The 25,015-nt window shown below is 38.6% G+C and overlaps 1 protein-coding gene across 3 annotated transcripts in view; it reads left to right on the top strand.

Moving 5' to 3' along the window:
* Positions 1 to 5,898: 5,898 nt before the first annotated feature.
* The window catches only part of SENP6 (SUMO specific peptidase 6), a 73,937-nt gene continuing 54,820 nt past the window's right edge, over positions 5,899 to 25,015 (top strand). For 2 of the 3 annotated variants that reach the window (XM_083857380.1, XM_083857379.1), the window contains exons 1-2: positions 5,900 to 6,027; positions 24,207 to 24,300. In XM_083857380.1, the coding sequence (XP_083713506.1) occupies positions 5,976 to 6,027; positions 24,207 to 24,300 (146 nt within the window). In that variant the 5' untranslated portion in view covers positions 5,900 to 5,975. Of the gene's footprint in view, positions 6,028 to 24,206; positions 24,301 to 25,015 lie in introns of all 3 variants that reach the window. The other variant, XM_083857381.1, reaches the window with a different exon arrangement.

Below are 25,015 nucleotides of genomic sequence, written 5' to 3'. Positions count from 1 at the left end.
ATATGGAACAAACCAACTGACAAAGAAGTACAACAGGATTACAACAACAGAAGCTGGAAAATGCAGCACCACAACCCGTACAAAGGGCTGAGAACACAACAATATCTACAGTCTCGCAGTATAAAGAGGTTACTAAAAAGTGCACAGTGAATTCTAACTGAAGAAGAAGAAATCTATTTCTAGAAAAGATTGTTTAGGTTAATATGGACACCTCCCATTCCTCCCACTCTAGTGTACTATCTAGTGTGGAGACTGAAGATCAATCTTAAACTGAGACTTTTAAGGGCATATACTAGTGACATTTTAAGTCATACCTCTAGGCAGAAGGACAAATGAAATTATCCCTTTACCTCTTTGAAATCCTGTATTATGTGAATGCTATTATTTGCAGTATAGTTATTGCTGTGTATGCTTTAACTGGCTCCACTTAACCAGTACAGCGCACTGACAGGAGCACATCCATCTCCACAGTCCAGATCTCTGATATCCTATATATATTAGGAAAGAGGTTTCAGAAGTTCTTCTGATTAGGAGGGGAATTTGCAAGGAACAAACTTGGTGTCTTTGCCAGCAGCATGAGCAGTAGAGGAGTAAGTCATGCAAATTGAGAACAGGGAGGATGCAGTGCTTTTCTTACCTCTGCTCTCATTATGCCTGCTACAACCCATGGGTCACGTTCATAGGTACCCAAGTTTGACCTTCTTCTTTGCTTTGGAATGTACTTCTGCTTGTGTGTGTACAGGTTAATATTTGCCATTTAAAAGCCCTTGGTGTAGTTTATTTTTAGAACTGTAATTCTATTATATACAAAAGTTTCCCATCTGAAACATGTAACAACTTTTCCTAAAAGATTGCCTTAATTGCTTTGAAGCACAAGTATTCTTAAAGTTCTAGCCACACAGGCACCTAATGAAACAGGCAGGGAAAAGGTGATCCTCCTCTAAGAGGTGTGAGACTGCTGAAACAGTCTCAATTAGACATTTTCTATTTATTATATGCATCTGTTTAAGTAAGCCATCTCTAGTAACAAAGTTCTTAAATTTAATGGTTATGACAAATGATCTCCAAAGATACCAGCTACAAAACACTTTCTAATGGTGAGACCATTTTAAAGAAAGGCCATCTGCAAGTTCTGCTAGCTGGCGATTAAAAACTTGTATTTCTCTCCACGTGTGATTGTGAGAATGATTTCTGTATAACTTCATATAAAAGAAGTTTCAGTATCTATTAAATGTGTTTAAACATACTTTGGAAATTGACTTAAGACATATTTCCCATTGATTTGAAAAGCAAGAGATTAGAGACACAGGATCTGACCTTGTGCATAAATGCATAGTATGTTTTGTATGCTAGATGTTTTTGGATTCCTGACATGCCTTAACTAACAGTCTGAGTCATGCTGTGCTTTTATTATTTATGCTTAATTTTTATTGTAGTAAATATTTCTATTCTTTTATTTTCCTTATTACATAGTCTTTGATTTTAGGATTTCATGCTGTAGATACTTTTTTTGTTGTTGTTGTTACCAGATGAAAGACTATTGTGGTTATGCCATACTATTTATAATGACAAATGAAACTTTTTCTATTTTTCCTTCTTTAAATCAGTTAGAATTTCTGATCTTATCAGTAAAATAATGAAAGAGTTACAGTCAAAGACAAAGATAAAATTAATGCTGTTGCCTAATCTTAAAGTTGAAATACAATCAATAAATGTATTTCGTCAATCTGTAGGCAAAACCATATTTCCCTTAGGCCATCACCATAAAAATACTATAAAGAAATACAAGTTTATTTTGGATTAACAACATTGTGGCTACAGGAAACTTAGAAAAAATTTGATAAAGCAAGTTAGACATTTTGAATATACGCTGGAAAGTATATTCTATGTATCTTAAATCTAAAGTACTTTTCTTGAGCCTTTTATATCCTCTCTTTTTAACACTTAGAAAACTATCAACATTTTAGTCTTTTGTTAGTTAAAGACCAATCTTTGCCTCAAAGATTTAATGTACATTTACCCTATGTACATCACTAGGAAATAATTAAAATATATAAGATTATCCCCTATTTTCCCAGTAGAATATTTTATAACTGGCTATTTTTCTATAGCATCATTTCATGTATATCTTTTATAATGTTTTACTTTTCCTCATTGGTCATAATTACTTTTCTATTTAAGACATGTAAATGATGTAATGGTTCTGGACTGTGCAACAAATTCTCTAAGTTTTTTTTTTTTCTCTGTAAAAAAATGACCTCTCAAATGTAGCCCAACTCTGCAAAAAGAAATTTTTATTTCCAAAAGTAATATCTAATGCTATATTGTAAATAGCAATGTTGACGTATCCCTCAATCACTCTTTTATACCTATAAAACTCACTTTGATGTTTAATTAGTCATTACGTTTTTTAGCCCAGGTGCTTTATCTCACTGTCCAGTAAGAGAACTTGTAGATTTAAAGCGAAATTGTTTCTCTTTGAATAGTTCTAACGCAGTAATGACCAAATGCAAGAGATACTTAAATGAATAATGGCCATTTTAAATTTCAATAGTAACAGAAAGAAAACAGTAGCAGAAAACCTGAAAGGCATGTGTGTGTGTTTATTATGGTTACTTTCCAATAGTACAATGTTGAGTTTTGAGGTAAATTGATCTGATACAAAAAACAGGTGTCCTTCAAGGAAGGAATTAAGAAAATAATTTAGACAAAATCGCAATGATCTTAAGCAGTTCTTAACTACCTACTTGACAATCTATCTTTGACGTCATAGTTACCCAAAAAACCTTTTCCACATCCTGATGTATCATTGTAAGGCCTAGCACACAGACCAACAGTATTCTTCCCTTTGGGAACATTCCTGAAGAGCTACCTACAGTATGCCAGCTCTCCTGGAATAATATGAGAGAACTCCTAAAATTAAAGCAATAACTTTAATAATAAGAACAACATATTGCAGTGCAAGAAATAAATCTGATTTTGCTTTGAAAATGCAGAGGAAAACTACTAGGCAGCAGGTCATGAGGACAGCAACAAAACAGTTACTTTTATAAAACTGAGAACACAGACAGTGTTTCATTAATATGTTCAAGAAACAGTTCTAAAAACAATGGCAAACAGTGAAAATTAACTTCACCCCAGAACACTTACTTCCTGAAAGATGGGACTGTTAGATAGGAATTATTTATAGTCTATAGAGCAGGTTAATGGGTTGTAAATAACAAAAAAATATTCAAAGTGCCTATAAATTGCCTTTAATGTTTATATGCAATTTATATATCAGTACAGCAAACTAAGTAATGTACACTACCACAACAGAAGCTGCAAAACCACAATCCCAATTCCATTTTATTCCTTAAGTAAGGAACTAGTGTTTCTAGGGAACAGCCACCCTCATTTTCTCTTGGCTAACCTTACTAAAACATAAAGGAAACGAGAAGTAGCTAGAAAGAATCAGAAATACAAAGAAAAAAATTAACCATTTTCTGTTTCTGTAATTTTCAGTACTGAATCACCTAATCCACATTCATTAATAATAACTTTTTCATTGTGGGAAGAAAAGGAAAAGATAAATTTCTAAGGTGGGACAAAAAATTTTCATCACTGCCTAACACAGTAATCAGCTTTCCACCCTACACAAAGTTCTGGATCTGAACTGTCCTGTGATTGTCAACTTCTAGAGGATGCTAAAGGCCAGGAAGCAATGACCTGATGCCTGTCATCCTTGGGCTCTTATTCTGTGAACATAATTGCATTTTTTCCTTTAGAGAGAAAGAAAAATCAGTAAATTTTGTAAGATTTCCCTCAGCAGGAAGGAGAATACTAATTTTCTCTTTCTCATTGCTCATTCTGTTACTTCTTATACATGAAGAAAATCCCCTGGTTCCAAGCAAAGTGAAGAGGATCTGAAAAGATTTTGTAAGACTTGATTGCCCTCAGTATTGCATTCCCTCACAAATACTTCTCAAATAAAAAAACAAACCACTCTAAGGCTGAGAACAGACTACTAATAAAAGTTTAATTAATAAGAGTTTTGACTACATTCTATCTCTTGCATCCCTAAAGAGCTTCAAAATAAAGGAAAAAAGAAGAGTGCAATGAGATGTAATTTTGGGCAGCTCTTTTCCATAAAAAAGTTTATCAAAAAGTTAAAATCACCCATGCATCTAGATTAACAGTGATAACTTATTCCTTTGTCCTTTCTACTTTAAAAGGGTATCTTAACCTATAATGTACTGCAGTTCACTAAAACTCTGAAGCTGCATTTGATACCTTGATCAGTAAGTCCACTACTGTGAATCAAACATTTATTAAAACAATTCATAATCACAACTCATAATCCTTAGTCTTGAAAAAATTGTGTAGAATTGTGTAGAGCTGGATCAGTCCAGTCTCAACTATCAATAAGAATTTACTTTTGTGGATTAATGCTGTAACCTCAGCAGTAAACCCTCTACCTGGACAAGACCCCTCTGAGATACAAGAGGGTATTTTTGAAAATTAGATTCTAAATATTTTTTTTAAACTATTAGGTTTCTATTGAACAAATGGTTTTCTGGTTTCCCTGTAATTAGCTGGGACCAATTTCTCCTAATTGTTTCCTGTTAATCTCATTACTAATGAAACAAGGATATTTTGTGATCTCTCTTTCAGGAACCCTTTTTTTTCTAAGGAGATTTTGAAGACTCAGATTTGTAGGTTTGCCAGCACTGTTCCAGCTTTCGGGATTCCTTCTAAGTCCTTGCTAGCTCTGGTGGTGTGATGTAGCACTTGGGGAGCAGCCTGATCCCTTCTCTTGTCTTCCAGACTGCTTTTTGCCTCTCCAACGGTAAAAACTGCGTACTCTCCAAAGTATTTTAAACACACATTCAGGAACAAAAATAACAAATTTAGAAGAGTTAAAGGAAAACAATTATCCTCTTTCTTTACCTAATTTAGGACCTCAGTCTACAAACTCTTCAGCTCAAGCATGTTTGGAAGCTCACTTCTCAGGGGTTAGCAATGTTAGGAGGCAGGTACCTCAGACATCAGAATTCCCCAAATATGCACTAAAGTGGGGGGAAGGGGGATTCTATTGATTCCTTGACAGATTAAATAACCTGTCGAAGAAAGGAGTATCTGGTTTTTCCGAGCTATAGACTGTCAAAAACTATCATTTAGTTTTTAAAGGATGCATGTTTTTTGTATTTCAGCTTCACAGGAAAGCTATTTAAAATGTAAAATCATACACGCTAGAAGTCAAATGTACCTGAGGCCATGACTTGCAATTTCAATTTAGTTGGCGTGGCAACGCTGTACATTTTGCAAAACCCAAATCTGGATTTGGATATGACCAGGCCACAGAAGATTCTAAGATTAATAGGACTCTTCGAATCTGGCGAAGACCTTTTTCCTGAGCTCGAGCGAGGTAAGAGGCCGGCAGGCCCCAGCGCTCCGCCATGGGCTCCCGCACTCCTCTAGCTTCATTCATTTTATCCGAGACACCTCCTCGTCTCCCGAAAGCTGCAGCCTCCGGGCTGCTCGGGGCGGGAGCGGGAGAGCGCGGGGTACTGCGGGCGCAGCGCTGCTGCGGCCATTTTATGGTCCCGGGCCCGGGCGGGCCGGCGGCGGGAGAGGCGCGGGCCGGGCCGGCGCCGTTCGGGGGCAGGGGGGGCTCCGCTCCGCGCCGTGCCCTGCCCGCTGTGGGGCCGCGCGGCGGGTCCGGCCAGGCCCGCCCGCCCAAGGGGCCGCTCGGGGCCGCCGGCGGCGGGCGCGCTGAGGGAGGAGCGGGCGCTGCCGCCGCTTCCTCCTGCGCGGGGGCCGGAAGGCAGCGCGGCCCGGCGGCGGGAGAGGGAGGGCCGGGCCTCGGCGGTGGTGCCGCCGTTGCGGGTCAGGCAGCCAGCCTTCCGCAGTGGGGGCGGGCAGGCCGGGGGAAGGGCCGGGCCCGCCGCCGCGCTGGGCGATGGAGTGAGGGAGCGCTACGCGGCAGCGGGAAGATGGCCGGTGGCGGCGGCGGCGGCGGCTGCAGAGACAGCTTGTTTCTGGAAGGTGCGTGCGGGGCTGCCAGGAGGGAAATGTGGCCCGCGAGCCGCGTTTCCCTTCTGGCGATCAGTGAAGGGGCACGGCGCAAACTGGGGAACGGGGGAGGCGGGCGTGCGAGTTCATATGGAGTGGGGGGTGGGGGTTGTGGGTCCCCTTTGGGTGCGACGACAATGAGGGGTGGCTTCGCGGTGGGGGAAGGGTGGCTGCCGTGCCTGGGTCTGGTGAAAAGAGACCTGCTTCTGAGCGAGATCTTAGCGAGGGCGATTTGGTTAATTTTTCTTTTTTTCCTTCTTTCTTTCTTTTACCGTTCCGAGACGTGGGGAGCGCGGTGTTTGTTTCCTTTGTCGGGGCAGCGCCGGGAGCAGCCCGGGCTGGGCGGGCGGGCCGGGGGCGCCGGGCCGGGGGAGCGCCGGGCCGGAGCCCAGGCCGGGGCCGCCGTGCCCTGCCCTGCCCTGCCCTCGGTCCGCTCCCAGGCCCCGGCCTAGCCCGTGTTCCTTGGCCCCACCGTAAAATGAGTCTTCGCCTGCTCCTAAAAGGCTCCTGTAAAGGTTTGGGATTGAGTTTAATTTTGGGAGGGGGATAATGGTTAGAATTGTGATACGAAGGGAATGACGAACCTTATTACCTGCATTCAAAAGAAACCTTTTGCGTTTATAAAGGCCTGACTTTTTTCTTTCTTTTTTTCTTTTCTTTTTTTCTTTTCTTCTTTTTTTTTCTTTCCTTTTTTTTTTTTTTTTTTTTTTTTTTTTTTTTTTTTTTGTTATGCGATTTTGATGTCTTGAGAGGTCTTTTTTTTGTCACTATGAAGCTTTTAATCATAATGCAAAAAGCCTCCTGAAATTGGAATATTTTAACTGTTGAGTCTTTACAGTTTCATTGATACATTGAGAAATCTACTACTGTAGTCTCGCAGAATTGCTACAAGCACATGTCCTGATGGCATAGACCAGTAGTCCGGTAAATTCTGCCAAATTACTGTGATGATAACAAAGAAAAATTAATGAAATTAAATACTCCTCATAGGCAGAGTTTTTCAAGTCAGGGATAAGTTTAGCATTGAACATTTGCAGTATCTGTATTGCACGGAGCATAACCTCTTGCAGATTTTCTCTTGCTGCAGGATGTTGGATATCAGCTTTTTATTACAAGATGTTCTGGAATAGGTGTACTTTGCGAACAAAATACTGCTTGTTGTTTTGAATAATTAATCTGGGATTCTGATGTTCAGAAACTCTGGTTAATTACAGCTGTCATTTTGCCTCCCTTATACCTTTAAAGGATTTGGTGGTGAAATGCAGGCACTCCATTTTTTTCCTGAAGTCTCCACAGACTATAGCGAGGTTTATGCAGACAGCTAAAAGTGTCAAGATGATGATTAGTCACTGTCTTCTATGTGCACCTTGAGTACTTGCTGGCTGGACAGGTGGCTGAGAGAAAATGGATTTCATATGCAATATCCACACTGGTTTTGCTTACGAATTGTCTTTCCAACAGCAGGAGCAGCACAACACTGGATAGCATCTCCAATTGAAGCTTCGGTGTTCCACTATGGGTGAACTGAGTTATCAGCTAGTTTTGTGTTACCCCATTGTTTGGGAACACATTCATTTTAGGACTGATGATGTGATAGAAACCCTAAGGGTGCAGCCACATGTGAAGAAAACCTAGTGTAGATGGTGGTGATGAAAAAATTTATGGGGGTGGGCCAAGTCCAAGTGGGACAGTCATAGTTGGGCAGATTTAGTAAGAGCTGGTAAAATCTGCACTGATTTGAAGCAAAGGGAAAAGGCTTTCAGATGTTATTTGATAGGTACTTATTAGAGATATTTATAGAAAAAGTACAGGCATAGAATATCTATAAATACATATATATAGATATACATGAGTTTTTTGGCAATCTGCAGTCTGGAAAGCTAGCATTGGATCTACCTAATTATATTAGATGCACTGTTATCCAAAGGCTAGACAAGCACAAGAGTGCCAGATTTGTGAAACAAGTATAATGGGGACAAAAAAGGGGGATGAAAGTGTGCAGAGTAGGAAATATGGCAACTCCTATTGCAGGGTGATGGTTATTGTACATGAGCCTGGAGCTGTAGCTGTAACTTGTCTGAGTGTGTATATTTCGTGGAGTCCTTTGAAGGCTGTGTAAACAACAACCAAAAACTGTTTACTTAATGTTTTTAGAAGTGTTTTCTCAAAGACTGGCAGAGGGGGAGGGGCAGGACTCCTCTGTCCATCGCTCCCTTGAATGTGCACAATAGAAGTCTGGGCAAAATGGATGTTGGGTCTGTCACCAGTTAAGCTCAGTCTGAGGGACACTGTGCTGGTTAAATACATACATTCATGTGTGTTTGTGTACATTCATCTACACAGACATTTCTAGTGCTGTCCTGCTTATGTTGACTATCAATCAGACTTAAGATAAATATACAGTTAAGTGAAATAAATTACTTTTCAGTTTGACAATTGTTCGAAATTTTGGTTTTAATTCTACATGCCCAGTGAAATACTGCATTTCTTTCATTTGGTATAATAGATGTTACTGTGAAGAAATATGTCTGTCATTCTACTATGAAAGTGCTTCCTCTTAATATTTTTATTATTTTATTCTCCAGTAAAGACAAAATGGTCTTTCTGGAAGTATTCCTTAAATAATTGATTTGTTGCCTTTCTGCAAATACCATTCTTGAACATAGTTTCATACCAGTACATATTTTTTTGTCCAGTTCTGTGTATCTAATGTGCGTAATTTTTTATTCTCTATTGTATGGACTGTTTAATGGAAGTGTGAAAAATATCCCTAGGACAATAATGGACTCTTTTAAAGCTGCATTTGTTATTATTCTGAAGCAATGATAACAGTTCTTCACATATATGTGGATATACAGGGCCTGCATGATTACTTCATTTGAAGTGCCAGGACTGTTAGAAGTGTGGAAAGTACTCTATTTTTGTTATTTAATCTAGATGCAAGTGAAATCGGTAAAACTGTTCTGAATTTGCTTTTTTACGGTGATGTTTCAAAGTTATGGGCTGAATATGCAGAAATTCATGCTAACAAAGTATTTCTCTTACGTGGGAATTCTTTCCTAATGTGGAGGAGGAGAAGTTTAGTGATTAGAAATTTGTGTCTGCAGCAGTTCCTGTGTTTTTTAACTGATAGCCACATGTAAAATACAAAGAATGGTAGGCAAATTCATTTGGATTTAAGGTAGGAGGCATGTTAAACATGTGGGAATGGATACTACCATTGGTCATTACCTTGAAGAAAAATTGTGGGAACTCTTGTTTTCTTCCTCCTTCACTATTACTGAATTGCAAGGGAATTTTCCAACACGAGCTTTAATGTTTACCTATGTTTATGCAGTAGGTGATAGGTAAACTTTAAAATATTTTCCAGAAGAAGGTAGAAATGTATTATTCTTTCCTGTTTTCTTATTTCAGTCTCCTGTTGATTACAGAAATGACGCTGAGAACCAGTATTGAATTTTCTTTTTCAGGATCTACTTTCTAAGGAATGTTGCCAGTCCCTAGCTTCAGAGCTGTTGAGATATTTCAGTGCAATTGTGGCAGGAATTTGCTCAATTTTCATTCTGATTTCTTGGCTACAGGTTTCCTAATAGCAGTAAAGAGAATTATGTGGTCTACCTGTTAGCAGCAGTAGCATAAACTTCACAGTTGTCTGCCAGAGGACTTCAGAAGACTGCTTTGTTCTTCTTTCAGTTCACGTGTAAAGAATTGTCTTCACCAAAGCAAGAGTTGTAGACTTACGTATTTTCTTAAAGGTAGCTGAGATTCTAGGGTGGTACAGAAACATGCAGCTTTTGTGTATTAGTGTAGAGTTACAGACTTCTTTGGAAGTGGTGGTCAGCCCATCCTCTCTCTTTTTTTGTTTCTGTTTTTAATCATACTGGGAAATCTCTGACTGAAATAATACAAATTAGGAGAGTAGAGTGGAGTTTATATCCAGGTGGAACACTTAAACTTTTCTGCCTGCCAGACTTTCCTACCTGTTTTTCTCTTAACAGTGAAATTTAATAATTAATTGTTGTAATCATCTCTAATCAAAGTCTCTCATGCTTTATTTGGGATCTAATGGAGATTGTGATTAGCTTGAAAATGTGGGGAAAAGTTGTTTCGGGTATCAGTGATCTTCTGTGCCTATTTGAACTCCTGCTTTATCCTGTTGAATTCTTCTCTGGTTTGCGTCTGTCCCATCAATGTCCAGATAGGTTCTGGTGGTTTGGTTTGTTTTTTTTTTTTTTTTTTTTTTTTTTTTTTTTTTTTTTTTTTTTTTTTTGTTTGTTTGTTTGTGTTTGTTTTTGCTTTTTTGTTTTTTAATGAGAAAGTGCGAAGTTTGTGACTTCTGTAGCTTGTTTATATCCCAGTCCTTTAACCTGTTCAGAATTTTTTTCCAGTACTGCACATGTATCTTCTTAGACTTGAAGAATGTTCAGCTGTCCTGTCTAGTGGTTTTGAGAATACAAAACCTTCTGACTTGAGTAACAGGTTATTTTCTGTGAATGAAACTCACTTGTTGGGAATTATTTCCCAACAAAGTCAAATTAAAAACATTTTTTACTGTCTTATTTTTTATACGTGCCAGACTAACTTGGGTGATAGGTGGCATGAAATTTTAAGAAAGACAGGGTGCTTCTTAAAGTATGTAGAAAGATACTAAAAATAAACCTAATTAATCCATTACTGCTCTATAAGGTATGTTGCAATATGCTTGGAAGCACATTCTAAGGTAAAAGCCTGTGCTCCAGTCCTCTTCCACATCATCACCTTCTCAAGACGGGATTCTAGGAGCCAGTGCTTGTCCTGAGCTGTTTGAAGTGTAAAGGATCTCTGTGCAATTTTCTGGTTTTCATTGTGGAGACATTTATTATTTGGTAGTTTTTCCTAAGTGACTGCTGCTCTGTTAACTGCTACACTATTACTGCTGCAGTAACTGCTACTCTATTACTCTTTTCTCAAAGTGGAAACTAGAAGCTTCTGATGTAAGAGTAATTGTCTTGTTTGGGATGCCTTATCCACTGTTTTCTGGCTCTTGGATTTGGTAGTAAAGCACTACTCTTTCTTCAGAAAAAGTACAGAATTTCTAGTGGGTTTTAGTGGTAAAAAATAATTAAATGAGAAATAAATTCCTAAAAGAGATCCTTACACTTTTCTTTATTTAAGTATAAATAAAAAAGTAATAGCAATAACAAAAGTAGTAACATTAATATGTGGTTGGGTAGCAAACATTTAACTAACAGAACATGTCATGCTTTTGCAGATATGAGCCTGTTTAGATATTTCAGTCTTTCCCTTCTTGTTTTATGTACAAGGATAAAACAAAATCGATTATTTATTTTAATGGTTTCAACAAGAACTTTGGCTTTTATTACTGTTGTTTCTGGAAGATTGTACATGGATTTTGGTGCAGTATCAGATTTCACCTAGTCTTTTAGCTTTGTCTCATAATTGAGGAGCACCCAGGTGTTTTGTGTTGTAGCAGATCCTGTAATGTGAGACTAACCACCAAACTTCCCACTTTTAAATATTGCTTTGTAGGTTTTTTGAGTCACCTCATAATTTTGGCTCCTTCCTTCCCAGTAATAGGATCACCTATTTCCAAGCCCTCTGCAATAGGCAGGGACACTTTCTACTAGGCCAGATTGCTCAAGGCCCCATCTAGCCTGGCCTTGGACACTTCCAGAGTTGGTGCATCCACAGCCCCCTTGTGTAACCCCTGCAAGTCCCTTACCACCCTTAATGGCCTTGGCTAGTGTTTTGTTAAAAGTAACAAACATGGAGCATAACTTATTTTTCCAAAACTTAAACCCTTTTATTTACAGAGATGTAAAGGGCTTATAGGTAAAAATACGGAAGTTCTGTGACGCTTGCTCACTCCATTAAGCAGAAAAGTCAAAATTAGTGTTCCTGAAGCAAAGGTTTCAGTGTTGCTTGACTGTGGTTCAGTTGGTGCTCGCTGGTGTTATTTCCTTCAGTGGCTGAGCAGTCAGGGGTCAGGGCAGCAGGAGGACTTGGGGCACAGGACAGTGTGTGCCTTCATCTGTGTGTGTTGCAAAGAAAGGAGCAGAAGAGTGTGCAGGATAGCTTCAGATGCTGTGGGAGGCTGAGAAACCAAGTAAAAATGGAGCTGTTGTGGTGGAGGATACTGTAGAGATACCAGGAACGAATCTGGGTTTGGGGGAAAAAGGACAAATGTAATTCTCATCTTAACTTGGCTGTTGTAAAAGGCACTTGCATTGGGGGTGAGGGGAGCACATTTGTTAAGTTCCTTTCTTTTGGCCCATGTTTTGGTACTTACTTGGTTTCAGTTTGAAGGTTTTTTTAAGGTAACGATATTTTTACATAGATTAAAATCTGTCTAATGCTCTGTACCTACTTTCTATGAAGAAAATTAAAGCATTAGTAAAATATTACTGTTCTTATTATATAGAATTAAATTTGTTAGCAGCTTTATTTTACACATTTAATTTTTAAAAGCATGTGTTCCTAACTTCCTGTTTCTGTGTTCAGCAGCCTAGCATGCCTAATATGTTCAGGTTAAGCTGACCTTAAGCTGTAATTAAGTCAAAATTGGTGTCTGAATGTCACGTTAGTGGGTGCGACTCCATTTTGGAAGCAGAGCTGCACATACTCTCCACCACCCTGGAGACTTAACCACTTTCTTGCCAGAGAGATTGAACTTGCTGTGTTCTGTCTTGCCAGGTTGGCACTGTGCCAAACTTCTGTTGCATTTGCTCATTGAAGGGTAACTGGTAGATGCAGGACAATGACTTGGATGGGGGAGAGCATACAGCCTCTCTCTACGTGTGAAAAGAATAGGACATTTCATGTTCCAGCTCTGCCTGGTGATCTGTTAAGTCAGGCCAAGGTGTAATACATAGCTTAAACTTGTAATAGGTATTTTAGTGTAAGAGCAGCTTTATTCTGCCCAAGGAAACACAATTATTTTAAATGGCAGGTTTTCTTCTGTGAAGAACAAGGTTATGGTGAGGGCTGGAGACTAGAGGGAATAAATTAACTGGCTGTGGTTATTTCTTCCCAGGTTGGTCAGCCGACCTTTAAGAAGTTTTTGTTAACAGACAAAGGCTGTAAGCACTGCATGAGGCAAAGAAACATTTCTGCATATGTGTCCCAGTAATTTCTATGAAAGAAGAATTTGGAGTGAAAGACTTTGGGGTATCTTTCTCTGATTTAATCTTGAGTGATTATAGATAAAGAGCAGTGATGATTCAAAACTCTGTGTTAAGCCCTCCTGGCTTTTTGTTTGTTTGTTTTCAGACCATATGAGCTGGAGCAAAGTTTCCCTGCTCATATCTCCGTGAGATATTGTTTATTTGTTTATTTTTATTGTAAGACTTGCCACAACAATGCTTTAAGAATGAAAAATACCAATAATGTTCGGCTGGCATGGTAAAACATATTACTATATGATACGATTAATAATATGTAATCTTAGAAATTTATGTCTGCTAGAAACAGCTGCAAAATATTTATTTTATGAGTATGTTTTTATTCAACGTCATACAATTGTTTAATTTGTACTGAAACTCATTCTACTGATGTATTTTTAATAATGTCATAGGATATAATGTTGTATTTGTTTGACATGTCCAATTTTTACGGCTCATTTAGCAAAATACGAATATCCTGCTGATAGAATTTAATACAACAGTCTAACAGAAAGATTATTCAAGAGTCCATTAGATGAGAATTTGAACTATGCAGTCGATGTTAGGTTTCATATTTACAATTGCCTTTGTAATTTCTGAGCTCACTTCTAGAAACATTTACTACTACAGTTTCTTGTAATTTTATTTCTACCAAGGCTTTATTTCTGCCATTGCTTAAGAGACAATTTAAGGATCCTTTACAGTTGGGAATAACTTTCAAAAGTGAACTTCAGGACTACTCTGGCCCATTGTGATTGCATACACCTAGCCCTGGGACAGTAAAACTTCAGTGGAGATTCAATAGTTCTGCCATAAGGCAAATATGTTGTAGCTGAATCTTTACTTGATAAATACCACAAAAAACTGTCATTGATAAAGTAAAACGTTCTTTATCATGTAGCAAAGCCTGTGTTAGGTGCGCATTACGTGGAAGAAAGAAAAATCCAACTCAGCTGACTGCTGCCTTCTATGGGTATGAAAGCTTGCCAGTGTCTCTAAGAATTGGAGAAAACTCCAGGTATTTAGCCTTTACAGAAAGGCAAATGGGAATATTTTTCTTGCCACATAGTTTAACTAACTCTTTTCATCATCCTGTCCCTACTCAGTTTTTTGAAATGCTCTTTGTTTGTGTGACAAATTTTTGAGATTTTTAAATTGAGGCCGTGGAGCATTTTCGTTGTATGTTTTCTTTGCTGTCCATTTCATGTGAATTTTTTTAACAATTGACAACATCAAAGAGGTGTCTTGCTCTTTTTTTCTGCTTTAATTACATTTAGAGTTTCCTCTTATGGAAGAAACATTTCTTGTGGCAGTGTTCAAGGCCAGGCTGGATGGGGCTCTGAGCAACCTGCTCTAGTTAAATGTTTTTCCCCCTGTTCATGGTGGCAAGCCTGGAAATGGATGATGTTTAAGGTCCCTTCCAACCAAAACCACTCTGTGAGTCTCTGGTTCTTCTGTCCTGCATATGCAAGTTAAGGTCTTGCAGAGATTGTGGAACCTTTTTGGACTTTTGATTTCTGTGTATTTTTGTAATGGAGATAGTATCTATCTGACATAATCTGTGAATCTTTACAGGATAAAACCAGAAGTATTAAATACTACAAATTCTTTTTTTTTCTTCTTCCTCTTGGAATGTAGATACAGTGCTTTATTTGAACCTGATGTTCCAATTACTGCAGCAAATGTGGAAACCTTGAAGTGTCAGTTGCCTAATTTCCAGGTAGTTTGGCTAGGTTATTAATCTTACTCTGTATGTAACTGCCTTTCAGCTCTTTCTAAAAATAGATCACTGTTTGTTTAGTGCTGCTGTATTCTCAGTTGCACAGCTTAGATTTTACATGAAGATGGATCCCCTGATGCATAATGAAGTGTGCAACCATACTATGTGGTTTCCTGCTGTGTTTTGCTCTTCATCTAAAATGATTCCAGTGTTCACAATTTGAGAACATCTGTGATTAATGTCATATACTGATTTGTCACAGAAATTGTATTCTGGAATTCTTGTTCAACTGTCATTTTCCTTGAAATGGCTTGTTAGCTTTATGTATTTTTTCACATTTTGAAGGTGAATTGGCAGTTCAGAAATTGTTCTTAGGCTAACCTCACCGTTTATCCTCTATTTTTATCTATAAAATAGAAAACTAAAATACCTCTCTTCAACTTAACTTTCCTATAAAAATAACAAAATTTTCTTCCTGATTTCTGAACTTTTGGTGTATCTCCAGTCTAGCAATAGAGGTCTGACATTAGTAAAGAATTCATAGTGCTAGAGATGAAAAAATTACTTTTTTGTTTGTGTCTCCTTTTTTCCCTGTTTATTGTTGGTTCCTGCTTTTGTTGTTACTCAAAATTATTTTGCTTGTGTGGAAGTTTAAGTGGGAGTCAGACTTACTCAGAGAGAGAAAAGACGAAAAGTGACTGAGGTACTCCTTTTTGGAAGTTTTTGTGATGGGGGTGCAGTTGCTTTAGGGGATGCTTTGTACCTATGAATAGGCACTGGTTTTACTTGACAGCTGGTTGGATTGAAATGGGTTGGAACATCCTGTTCAAGCCAGACCCAGCTAGAGCAGATTGCTCAGGGATTTGTCCAGTCTCTAATGCCTCTCAGGTCAGTGTGGTCTGCTCTTGAGAACACACATGGTAAAGAGTAAGTTCTGTCTTTTGCAGACTAGCCTGTAGTTCACCAGATCATCCTTGTTGCCCTTCTTGAAGGGCAGTGATGTTTTTCCAGTCTTTAGGCACAACTGACTTAAGTGTTCTTTTATCACATCTTCTTGACGTTGGATGGTACTTCATTCCTACAGATTCTGAGTAACTGTGAGGTCAGAAGACAGAATTTAGCAGTGAAATCTGGGATGACAAAAAAAAAAAAAAAAAAGGATTGAATTCTTAATATTTTTTCTTCATGTCTTTTGTCACTTGATTTCTATCTCATTGAGCAGAAAATGCCCACAGTTTTCTGTAGCATTCCTTTTGCTGCTGATGTAGACAAGAAAGGCCTCTTGAAGTACTTCTGCATTGTTTTCTGATGCTGTCATAAGGGCAGCATCCTTGGGTGGGGTGGATACCTCTACGCCTCTGTTGAGAGAATCAGTAGAGGAGGTGAAAGAGCATTAGTTGTCCATTGTGTGGTTATCACTGCTGTCATAGCAAAAGAACTTTCAAAGGCATCACAAAGAAAATGTCTAACACACTTCAAAGCTCTGTCCTTTTGTCTTCCTCTGTTAGTCCTTGTTAATACTTAAAAAGTGTTAAACAGTTCAGCAGATGATCAAACTTACACAGCTCTGTGTTCTTCAGTCCTGTCATCAGTGCAATATCCTGCAATGTAAGCAGCCCAATGTGCATGCAAGCCCTAAAAAAACCACAGTCATTTACCAGAATATGCAGATGATTTCCATCTTTGAAGTACAGAACTTTCATAAATGCTTTTGCTTTTCAGGAGCATGAACACTTTTGTCCAGGAATGAATGCTCTGTATGTATCATTGGTTTTCTGTGGACCTCAAGTTCTTGGAAGGGTGTGGGTGTTTTTGTTAGCCAACTGAGAAATTGAATTCCCTTCACGTGCAAAGGAATGTCTGTGCTTGATATCCATTACACTGGTGTCATAGAACTTCACTGTTGAACTCTCTGCTTCACGTAATATCTCAGCTAGTATCAAGTTATGGTTACTGCCTGTTACTGGAGGTGCTTTTGACTGGGTTTTTTTTGCCTCTGCAGCTAATTTAGGGAGTGGAAAGTTAAAGCATCTTTTAAGCACTAGATTTTTATACCTATAAATGTAGATTAGGCTACAATTCCATGGAAATTTCCTTGGTATCTGTAGTACTTATAATAGTTGGATGGACCTGACTTCTGCTGTGCTGTCACAGCTGCACTGTGTTAGTCTGGTTGAACAGGAGGAGGGAACTGATATGGTTGAAAAAATAACTTTTCCCCTCCTCTGCTGCTCAAGGGGTTCTTGCCTGAATTAGTTTCCTTCCCCAGATTTTCTGTCAGTGCTGACATATTGCAAGGTGCAGGACTGAAGCAAGAGTCTGCAGCTCTTTGGAAGAGTGAGGGGCCTGTAAAAGTGTTCCTGTAGTGCTGCTTCAGAATGTGAAAATGCAACCTCACTGTGGTTACACAGTTGATATAGTAGAGCTGATGGTATCAAAGCTGGAAGATAAAAAGCTGTTCTGCATAGAAGCCTATCTGGAAGAATAATGAAGCAATGGGGAAAGTAAACCAAAAAATATTTCTGTGTCAGAGTTTTATGAGTACTTGTATCCTCTTAACAATATATCTGATGACTCTAAATGAGCAACAGATTAGAAAGCTTAGAAGCATTCTTTTTCATTTATTTAAATATGAGTCTGGATGAAGGCAATGATTCTGAGTACATTTAAATTAATTTACATTTTCTGTGTGAGCACTGCAGTATCTGATTAGTTGGTTGCAGTTGTGATGGTGTAAGCATTTGCAAGATGAGGCTTGCAGTGTTTCTTTACCAGCAACTGGGGAAAAAGAATGTAAACTTCAAGTCTTCCTGAAAAAGCATCTGGGTCCTGAACCAAACCTTTGTTTGATCTAGACTGTGAGTTTAGGATGGTTCTTGTACACACAGAAATAGATGAGATCTCAGCAAATAAAAGACTTACAAAAGTTTCAATGTGTGCAATAGAAACCTTGAAGTTTGTATTCTGAGGGGTGGTAGGGAGTTATTTTGGCAAACCAGTGATGTATATGAAAAGGTTACTTTCCTAGAAAAGTTGATCTTTGTGTGGACAGTAAATGCATCTTGTTATAAACGAGGCTGTAGATCTGGAGTTAAGAAAGAAAATGGGTTTTTTAAGAAAAAAAAACAGTTTATTAAAACAAAATGACTACTGGAACATCAAAAGGATCGGGCTAGTCCCGAACCCTTTACAACAAGCCAGAGTAACAAATACTTATAGTGCTATACGGGCACCTCCCCTCAGAGGAAAAGGCATTCCCTCAGGCTGTCAGTCCCTTTTATATTCTCCTTTCTTCCAGTGATTGGTGGATTTTGGATCCTCGAGATGACTGGCTCATTTTCCAGGGTTCTGTTGGTCCTTAGCAGGAGCTCCTCTGGACCTTTCCCACCTTCCAATGATTGGTCAGTTGTGTCCACCAGTCATGGCCCGGAGCGATGTCCTGATTCGGAGCCTTCTGTGGGGGAAGAAACATCCTTCTTTCTTTTCTCTCTCTCTCTCTCTCTGGTGTCAGCCTTGTAAGTACAATAGCAACCTGTAACTTCTTACACTCATAACTATTTAGAACTTATAGTGACACCTATACAAACTTGCAATCACAACTATTCAGAACTTATAGTAAGAACTCAAACAAAGTTACAGATGGAAATGGTGTCTATAAGATACATAAACATTTGTGACAAACCCGTACAAAGCCACGACTGGAAATGAAACTTATAAGACGCATCTCTATACTTTTATATTTAACAAAGGTCTAACTTTAAACATTTATAACACATATGGCTTCTTTGGTGAGTTGATCCTAGAGAATCATACAAAGGTTAGGTGTTAGCATCTAGTTCCAACACCCTTTCTTTGGACTGGGATACCATTCACTCTGAGGTTGCTTAGGGCCCCATCCAGCCTGGTCTTGAGCACTTCCAGGGATGGGCCATCCACAGCCTCTGGGCAACCTATACCAGTGCCTCACCACCGTCCCAGCAAAGTATTTCTTTGTAATACATCTAATCCAAACCTGCCCTCTTTCAGTTTAAAACCTTTGCCCCTTGTCCCGTCACTGTCTTTTTATAAGACATTTAAGGTACTGCAAGACTGCAGTAAAGTCTTTCCAAGCCTTCTCTCCTCCATGCTGAACAATCACAGTTCTCTCAGCCTGTCTTTGTAGGAGAGGTGCTCTCACCCTCTGATCATCTTTGTGGTCCTCCTCTGGACCCACTCCAACTGATCCATGTCTTTCTTGTGTTGAGGACCTCTGAGGAGGATGCAGCACTCCTACTGGGGTCTCACAAGGACAGAGTAGTAGAGCAGAGTCACCTCCCTTCACCTTCTGGCCACTCAGCTTTTTAAGCAGCCCAGGATACAATTCACCTTCTGGGCTGCCAGTGAGCACTGTTGGCTCATATCCAGCTTTTCATCCATGAGAACACCCAGGTATTCTCCAGAGGGCTTCTCTCAGTGACTTCTCCCCATCTGTACTCATGTCTGGGATTGCCACAGGTCAGGTGCAGCACTTTGCTGTTGGACTTGCTGAATTTCAAGGGAAGGCCCACTTCTCAAGGTAGTCCAGGTCCCCCTGGATGGCATCATGTTCTCCCACTGTGTCAGCTGCACCACTCAGTTTGGTGTCATCTACCAACTTGCTGAGCGTGCACTCCATCTCACCATGTCGTTGATGAGGACATGGAAGAGCACCATTCCTGAGAGTCAGGAGAGACCTGAAGGGTACTGCTTGTCACCAGCTGCAACCTGGACACAGAGACATTGTCTGTAGTTTGCTGGCTGCATCCATCCAGCCACTTCCTTACCCCCTAAATAGTCCATCCATGTCTTTCCAGTTTGGAGACAAGGACATCATGTGGAACCATATTAAAGGCGTTACAGAGGAATAGGTAGATGGCATCTGTCAGTCTTCCCTTGTCAACCATTGCTGTCATTCCATCATAGAAGACGACCAGATTGGTCAGGCATGATTTGTCCTTAGATAAGCTGTGCTGGCTGCCTTGAGTCACCTTCTTGTCTTCTATGTGCCTTAGCTTATCTTGTAGGAGGATCTGCTCCGTGATGTTCTCAGGCACAGAGGTGAGGCCCTGTGCAGCTGCCCACCACTACCAAAATCGCGCCACACAAACCCAATACAGCGTCACATATAAAGCAATAAAGCAATAGGGATGTTTTTCTAGTGAGTTGTGGTATAGATTGGTATGGAATGATTTGCCTTAGAGCATGAGGTACAAAACATGCAAAAAACAAATCTACCGGGATGATGTCTTTTGCACCCTAGCACTTTACTAAATACTGTGTATGTCACTTCTCATTTAGTCTTTCAGACAGGCAGAATTTTAAAGGATTCCTTTTTTTGACACTACAAAATTTTGCTCTTATTTCATGGATATTCACTATGAACATTTTTTCCTTCCATTTAGGGATTGCTTAGTGACACTGTTGTATGACAGTAGTAATTCCAGCTGAAGGAGTTGCAAAACATTGTCGACATACAGTAATTTAAAGGTGTTGATCTGCTTTCTGACATTCTCCTACAGGCATGTTTTGCTTTCTAATCCAAAAGGTGATAATTGTGTTTTACACAAAAAGACTGTATGGGGATTTTTAAAAGTCTGGCTTCAGGGTGTGGTTAATAATGACATAAAGGTCCTAATGAAACACACTATTTTTTCAGGATTTTTTAAAATTGGCTTGTTAGAAATTACATGTAACTGTTGTTTAAAAAACAACAGTTTTTAAAAAAAAACAGTGAAATGTGTAAGCTACACTTGTGTAACTAGTTAAATTCCAGGTACTTTCTTGGGCTCAGAACTGGTGTTTCCCTTGCTGCAACAGCACCAAAGGGAGTTAGTAGTGGGAGGACAAATAAGAGTGAAATCTGCTCCAGCATGCTGCCTGTCTTGGGCAGAGGTACAGCGATTGCCTTCTCTTGACACACAATACCTTAGGGTTAGCTCTGCTTTTTTGAATATTTTCACCTCTGGGTATGGTTGTGCCTTGCTGATTAAAAAGACATTGAATAGTGCACATAGTGAAAATTGTGTCATAGAGGTTCCAAATTTAAATCTTAGTGCAAAATAGTCAGCAGCTTAGCCTGTGTAACCTATTACTTGTTATTCCCTTAAAAAAATTAAAAACCCTGTATGGAATCAGATACCTAGATCAAGTAACTCAGGTGAACACTCTGGATAACATGATGGTATACTTCTAGATTTACATTTTTGTTAGGACAAAGAGTGCTAGAGAGAGTGAAAATTGATCCAGAGGTGAATGAGCAGAACTGGGATACTAAGATATTTTCCATGGATGGCTGCACTGATCAGTGAACATGGATGAACTGTTCAATAGAGAAATGCTTAACTAAAAAAAGAATTACAGAAAACACTAACAAATTTTTTGAAAAAGAAAGAAAATATGTAACCGGAGTGTAAAATACTTTACACTGTAAAGTGTAAAAGCCAGCTTGGGAGTTATTTAAAGAGATAGGAGGCTTACAGCATGCACGCTACTTGTTTAAGTAGATTTCAAAAGGCTCCCCAAATGCTGGCCTGGCTAAACAGCAGAGTAAGATATAATTTCTGAAATAGAACATCATAGTTCTTGAATTAGATCTTTTATCTTGGTAATGAAAATAGAGAATAATAAAAAAGCTGGTGGATTTGACCTGTAATGATAATGAGATGGGGAAAAAATCGATTAGTAACTCCCAGCAGACATAAAAAATATTGTTAAGTATTTCTTCAAACTCAGGAGGAAAGTTTGAGGAGTGTCTGGAGGATCAGTAAGACAACTCAGTTGTAAAAGGTGGCTTTGGAGTATATAAGGTCATAGCCGAAAAATGGAATTGCTTGCACTCACTTTGGCAACACTTAGAGTGCTCTTCATGCCAGAATGTTTCTTAATAAGGAATGTGACAGAGTGTACAACTCCAAATGAAGCATCAGTGGAAGAAATTGCAGTACATTGAGCAAACTGAACAAGGCAGCACGATCACATGGCATTCATCCAAGTGTTGTAAGAGGAACTGGGGGGTAAAGGAACTAATGACTGTGTTGCTTGTGGTTAGCATCATATTTCTTCTACAGGTAAGGAGGGTAGCTAGCATGATATCAGCATTTTAAAAAGGCAGTGGAGGTATTTGAGGAACTTTACATCAGTGTGCTCTGTGACCATGCAACCTGAATTCATGGAAATTATAATGGAGATCAGAATTGATTTCACTGTTCCCTCTGTAAAGTCATTTATCAAAGGCTTTGGGAGAGGCTAAATTACCTCTGAATAAAATGGAAAATTTAATAAGAAACAATTGCAAAGAGTTAGAAAGAGATGGCAAAAAAGGGGTTTTTTTGTTATTAGGAGTAATGGATTGAATTGCACAAGGATCTGTAACATTGGTGCACAGTTCTAAGTAAATGGATATGACAGCCAGGTGACCAAGTATGTAGGTATTTAAACTCTACTTGAGTTAGTGTAATGGCTAGCTATTTAAAGAAAGTTGTAAGTGCTCAGGTTTTGAATTTTGTGGGTTGAAATTATACATGAAGTTCTGTGTAGGTAAATGCCAAATAATCTAAGTAAATGAGAAGTAAAAAAAGAGCATTTTTGTGGGTAATGATTTGCTCTGAAGTGCTTCTTATCCAATCATGAGTGAAAGATGGAATTATCTAGTACCTAAAGATCAGTGCAGTTCTCCTTAGTGAAAACAGCAAATCCAATGTAAAGATTTACTAGGAAAGGAAAAAAGAACTAAACAGAAACAACATTCTGCTTCTGTAGAAATTCATGGGATGTACACATCTCGAGTATTCCTCGTAGTGTGTGTATCCTCGTCTCAGAAAGGGTACAGTGGACTAGAGGAGGCTCAAAGAGAAGCATCAAGAGGGATTTAAAGGCATGAAACAGCTTTCATGTGAGGAAAAATTAAGCTGAGTTAGTATTTTTCTTTTTCTGCCTGGGAAAGGAAGACCATGAAAGAACACAGCAGGGATGTGTCTATTCCCTCAATCATGAGGGAGTAGGGAAGGGTTACTTATTACTGTCTTCCAGCGTACATGGACTGGAGAAGTAGAATACTAAGAGCAAAAGGTGCCAGATTGAATCGGAATCAACAAAAGGAGATACCCCTGTGATTAAACTGAGGTATCTTCTGCTGCAAGATGCTGTTGATTCTATAAAGCAGGCTTGATTAAAAAGCAAGCAGGGAGAAGAAAAAGGTAGGAAAAGCTGTTAAACACAAAAATATGTGTTTACCATCTTCATCTTCACTTATAGCTCAGGAAGCCTGCAGTAGATGCAAGTAGTTGGAAGCAGAGGTTGAATATGCAATAAATATTTCTGTGTGCATTGCTTATACTTTATCTTAGACATATGTTGTTGGTTGTGATTTTCTTGCTCTTTTCTATCAGAGTGTATCAGTTCCATTCATTATTTCTGAATGCATTTCCAACAATGTAAAGAAAAACGTAGTAAGAACAAACACACTTAAATTAAATCAAAATCAAAATCAAAGTAGCTGCATAGTTTGTCATACAGAATTTGTGTAAGACAGCTCTTAATTGCAGTATTTAGGGCCCAAGGGGAACATCACAGTATTTAAGGCCTTGCTTTAATGAGTGCTGTCTCCATGCTCTGGAACACCTTCACTCAAGTATACTCCATGCCATGATATATGAAATACTCCATAAGGGTAGATATTGTAGTAGAGAGATCTGAATTTTTATGTAGTATGACAGAAAGTTTTTTACTTAGTTGATGCTAATGCTGAAATTTCAGTTTACATCATATGTTAATTCAGGTCAGCGTCAGATGTTGAATTAAAAATCCAGCATATTATGGTGAAATTGTACTTGGGTCAGTTCAGAACTGTTGCTTTTATATGGGAAAATTCAATTTATGTTTGGTTATTAGTTATGTAAATAATACATTTTAGGACCCTTTTCGTTGGTGGCATATAGTTCATGTCAAAGAAATTACCCTTAAATTTATGGGTATCAGTAAAGCAGTTGAAAACAGTTATTACACGACCTCAGGTCATAATTTTTAATAGCTTGCTAACTTATTGCTAATAAGATGTTGACAGATACTTTTATTTATTTAGGGAAATAATAATCACCACTGCATTGATGGACTTACTGATCAAATGATCGTTAAAAATATACATAAATAAAATAAATACTGGGGAAAAATACATACATCTGGTTTACTCCTTTAGTTTGTGTTGGTTAATAACTCAGCTTGAAATCAAGACTTACCTTAACTTGTTCTCATTTCAGCTTTGGATAGATCACAGTCCAAGAGAGATGGAGGTTTTAAAAGTAATTGGAGCTTTGATCATGCAGAAGAAAGTGAAGGAGATGCAGAGAAAGAGTAAGGATGCTTTTATCTAGGCTATTGAAAGTATAAATGTGTATTTATAATTAAATACTTTTTTTTTGTAACTTATGGATAAGAAACAATATCTTAAACTTTCATTATTAAGAAAAATTATTTCAAATAAAAATTATTTCAAATAACTGATCATTTTAAATAGTGTTGCCACATAGGAATTCATTATCAGGTAAGCCTTATTGTGAACACGGGGCTTACAGCACAGGGCACTTTGCATAAGTATATTTCACAAGAGCTGCAATTGTCTTTGGAGCTTCTCTGTAAGACTAAGGAACACGGACAAGCAGTGTGTGAACGTGTAGAATAAGGGAGTTGATAAGTGGAGTATCCGAGCAGCTTCAGCTTTTCCTTCCTTTAATGATGATGCTGCTCAGTACTTGACAGTTCTGGTTAAAGTACTTAAATAGCTTTAGGCCTTCATCAAGTTAAACTGAGCTTAAAGACTCTAGGTTTTTCTTCCTTTGTGTTTATATCACTGAAAATAGTTAAGGCTGGGGTTTTTTCCTTATAATTTAATCCTTCACTTGGCATGTTTGGATTTTGGCTAAAACTTAAATCCTGTGTGTATAGTTTGAATGCATACTTTGTCCTTGTGACATTTTATTGTTACTAATGTTTTCTCGGTATTAATGTATTTTTTTCCAAAATGACTAATGAATGGTTACAAGAACAAGTGTCATGCACAAGAATTCAT

Source organism: Zosterops lateralis, assembly GCF_965231275.1.
Source record: "Zosterops lateralis genome assembly, chromosome: 3".
NCBI lineage: Eukaryota > Metazoa > Chordata > Aves > Passeriformes > Zosteropidae > Zosterops > Zosterops lateralis.
Note: the sequence above shows the minus strand (reverse complement) of the source record. Positions and strands in the feature narration are given on the sequence as shown.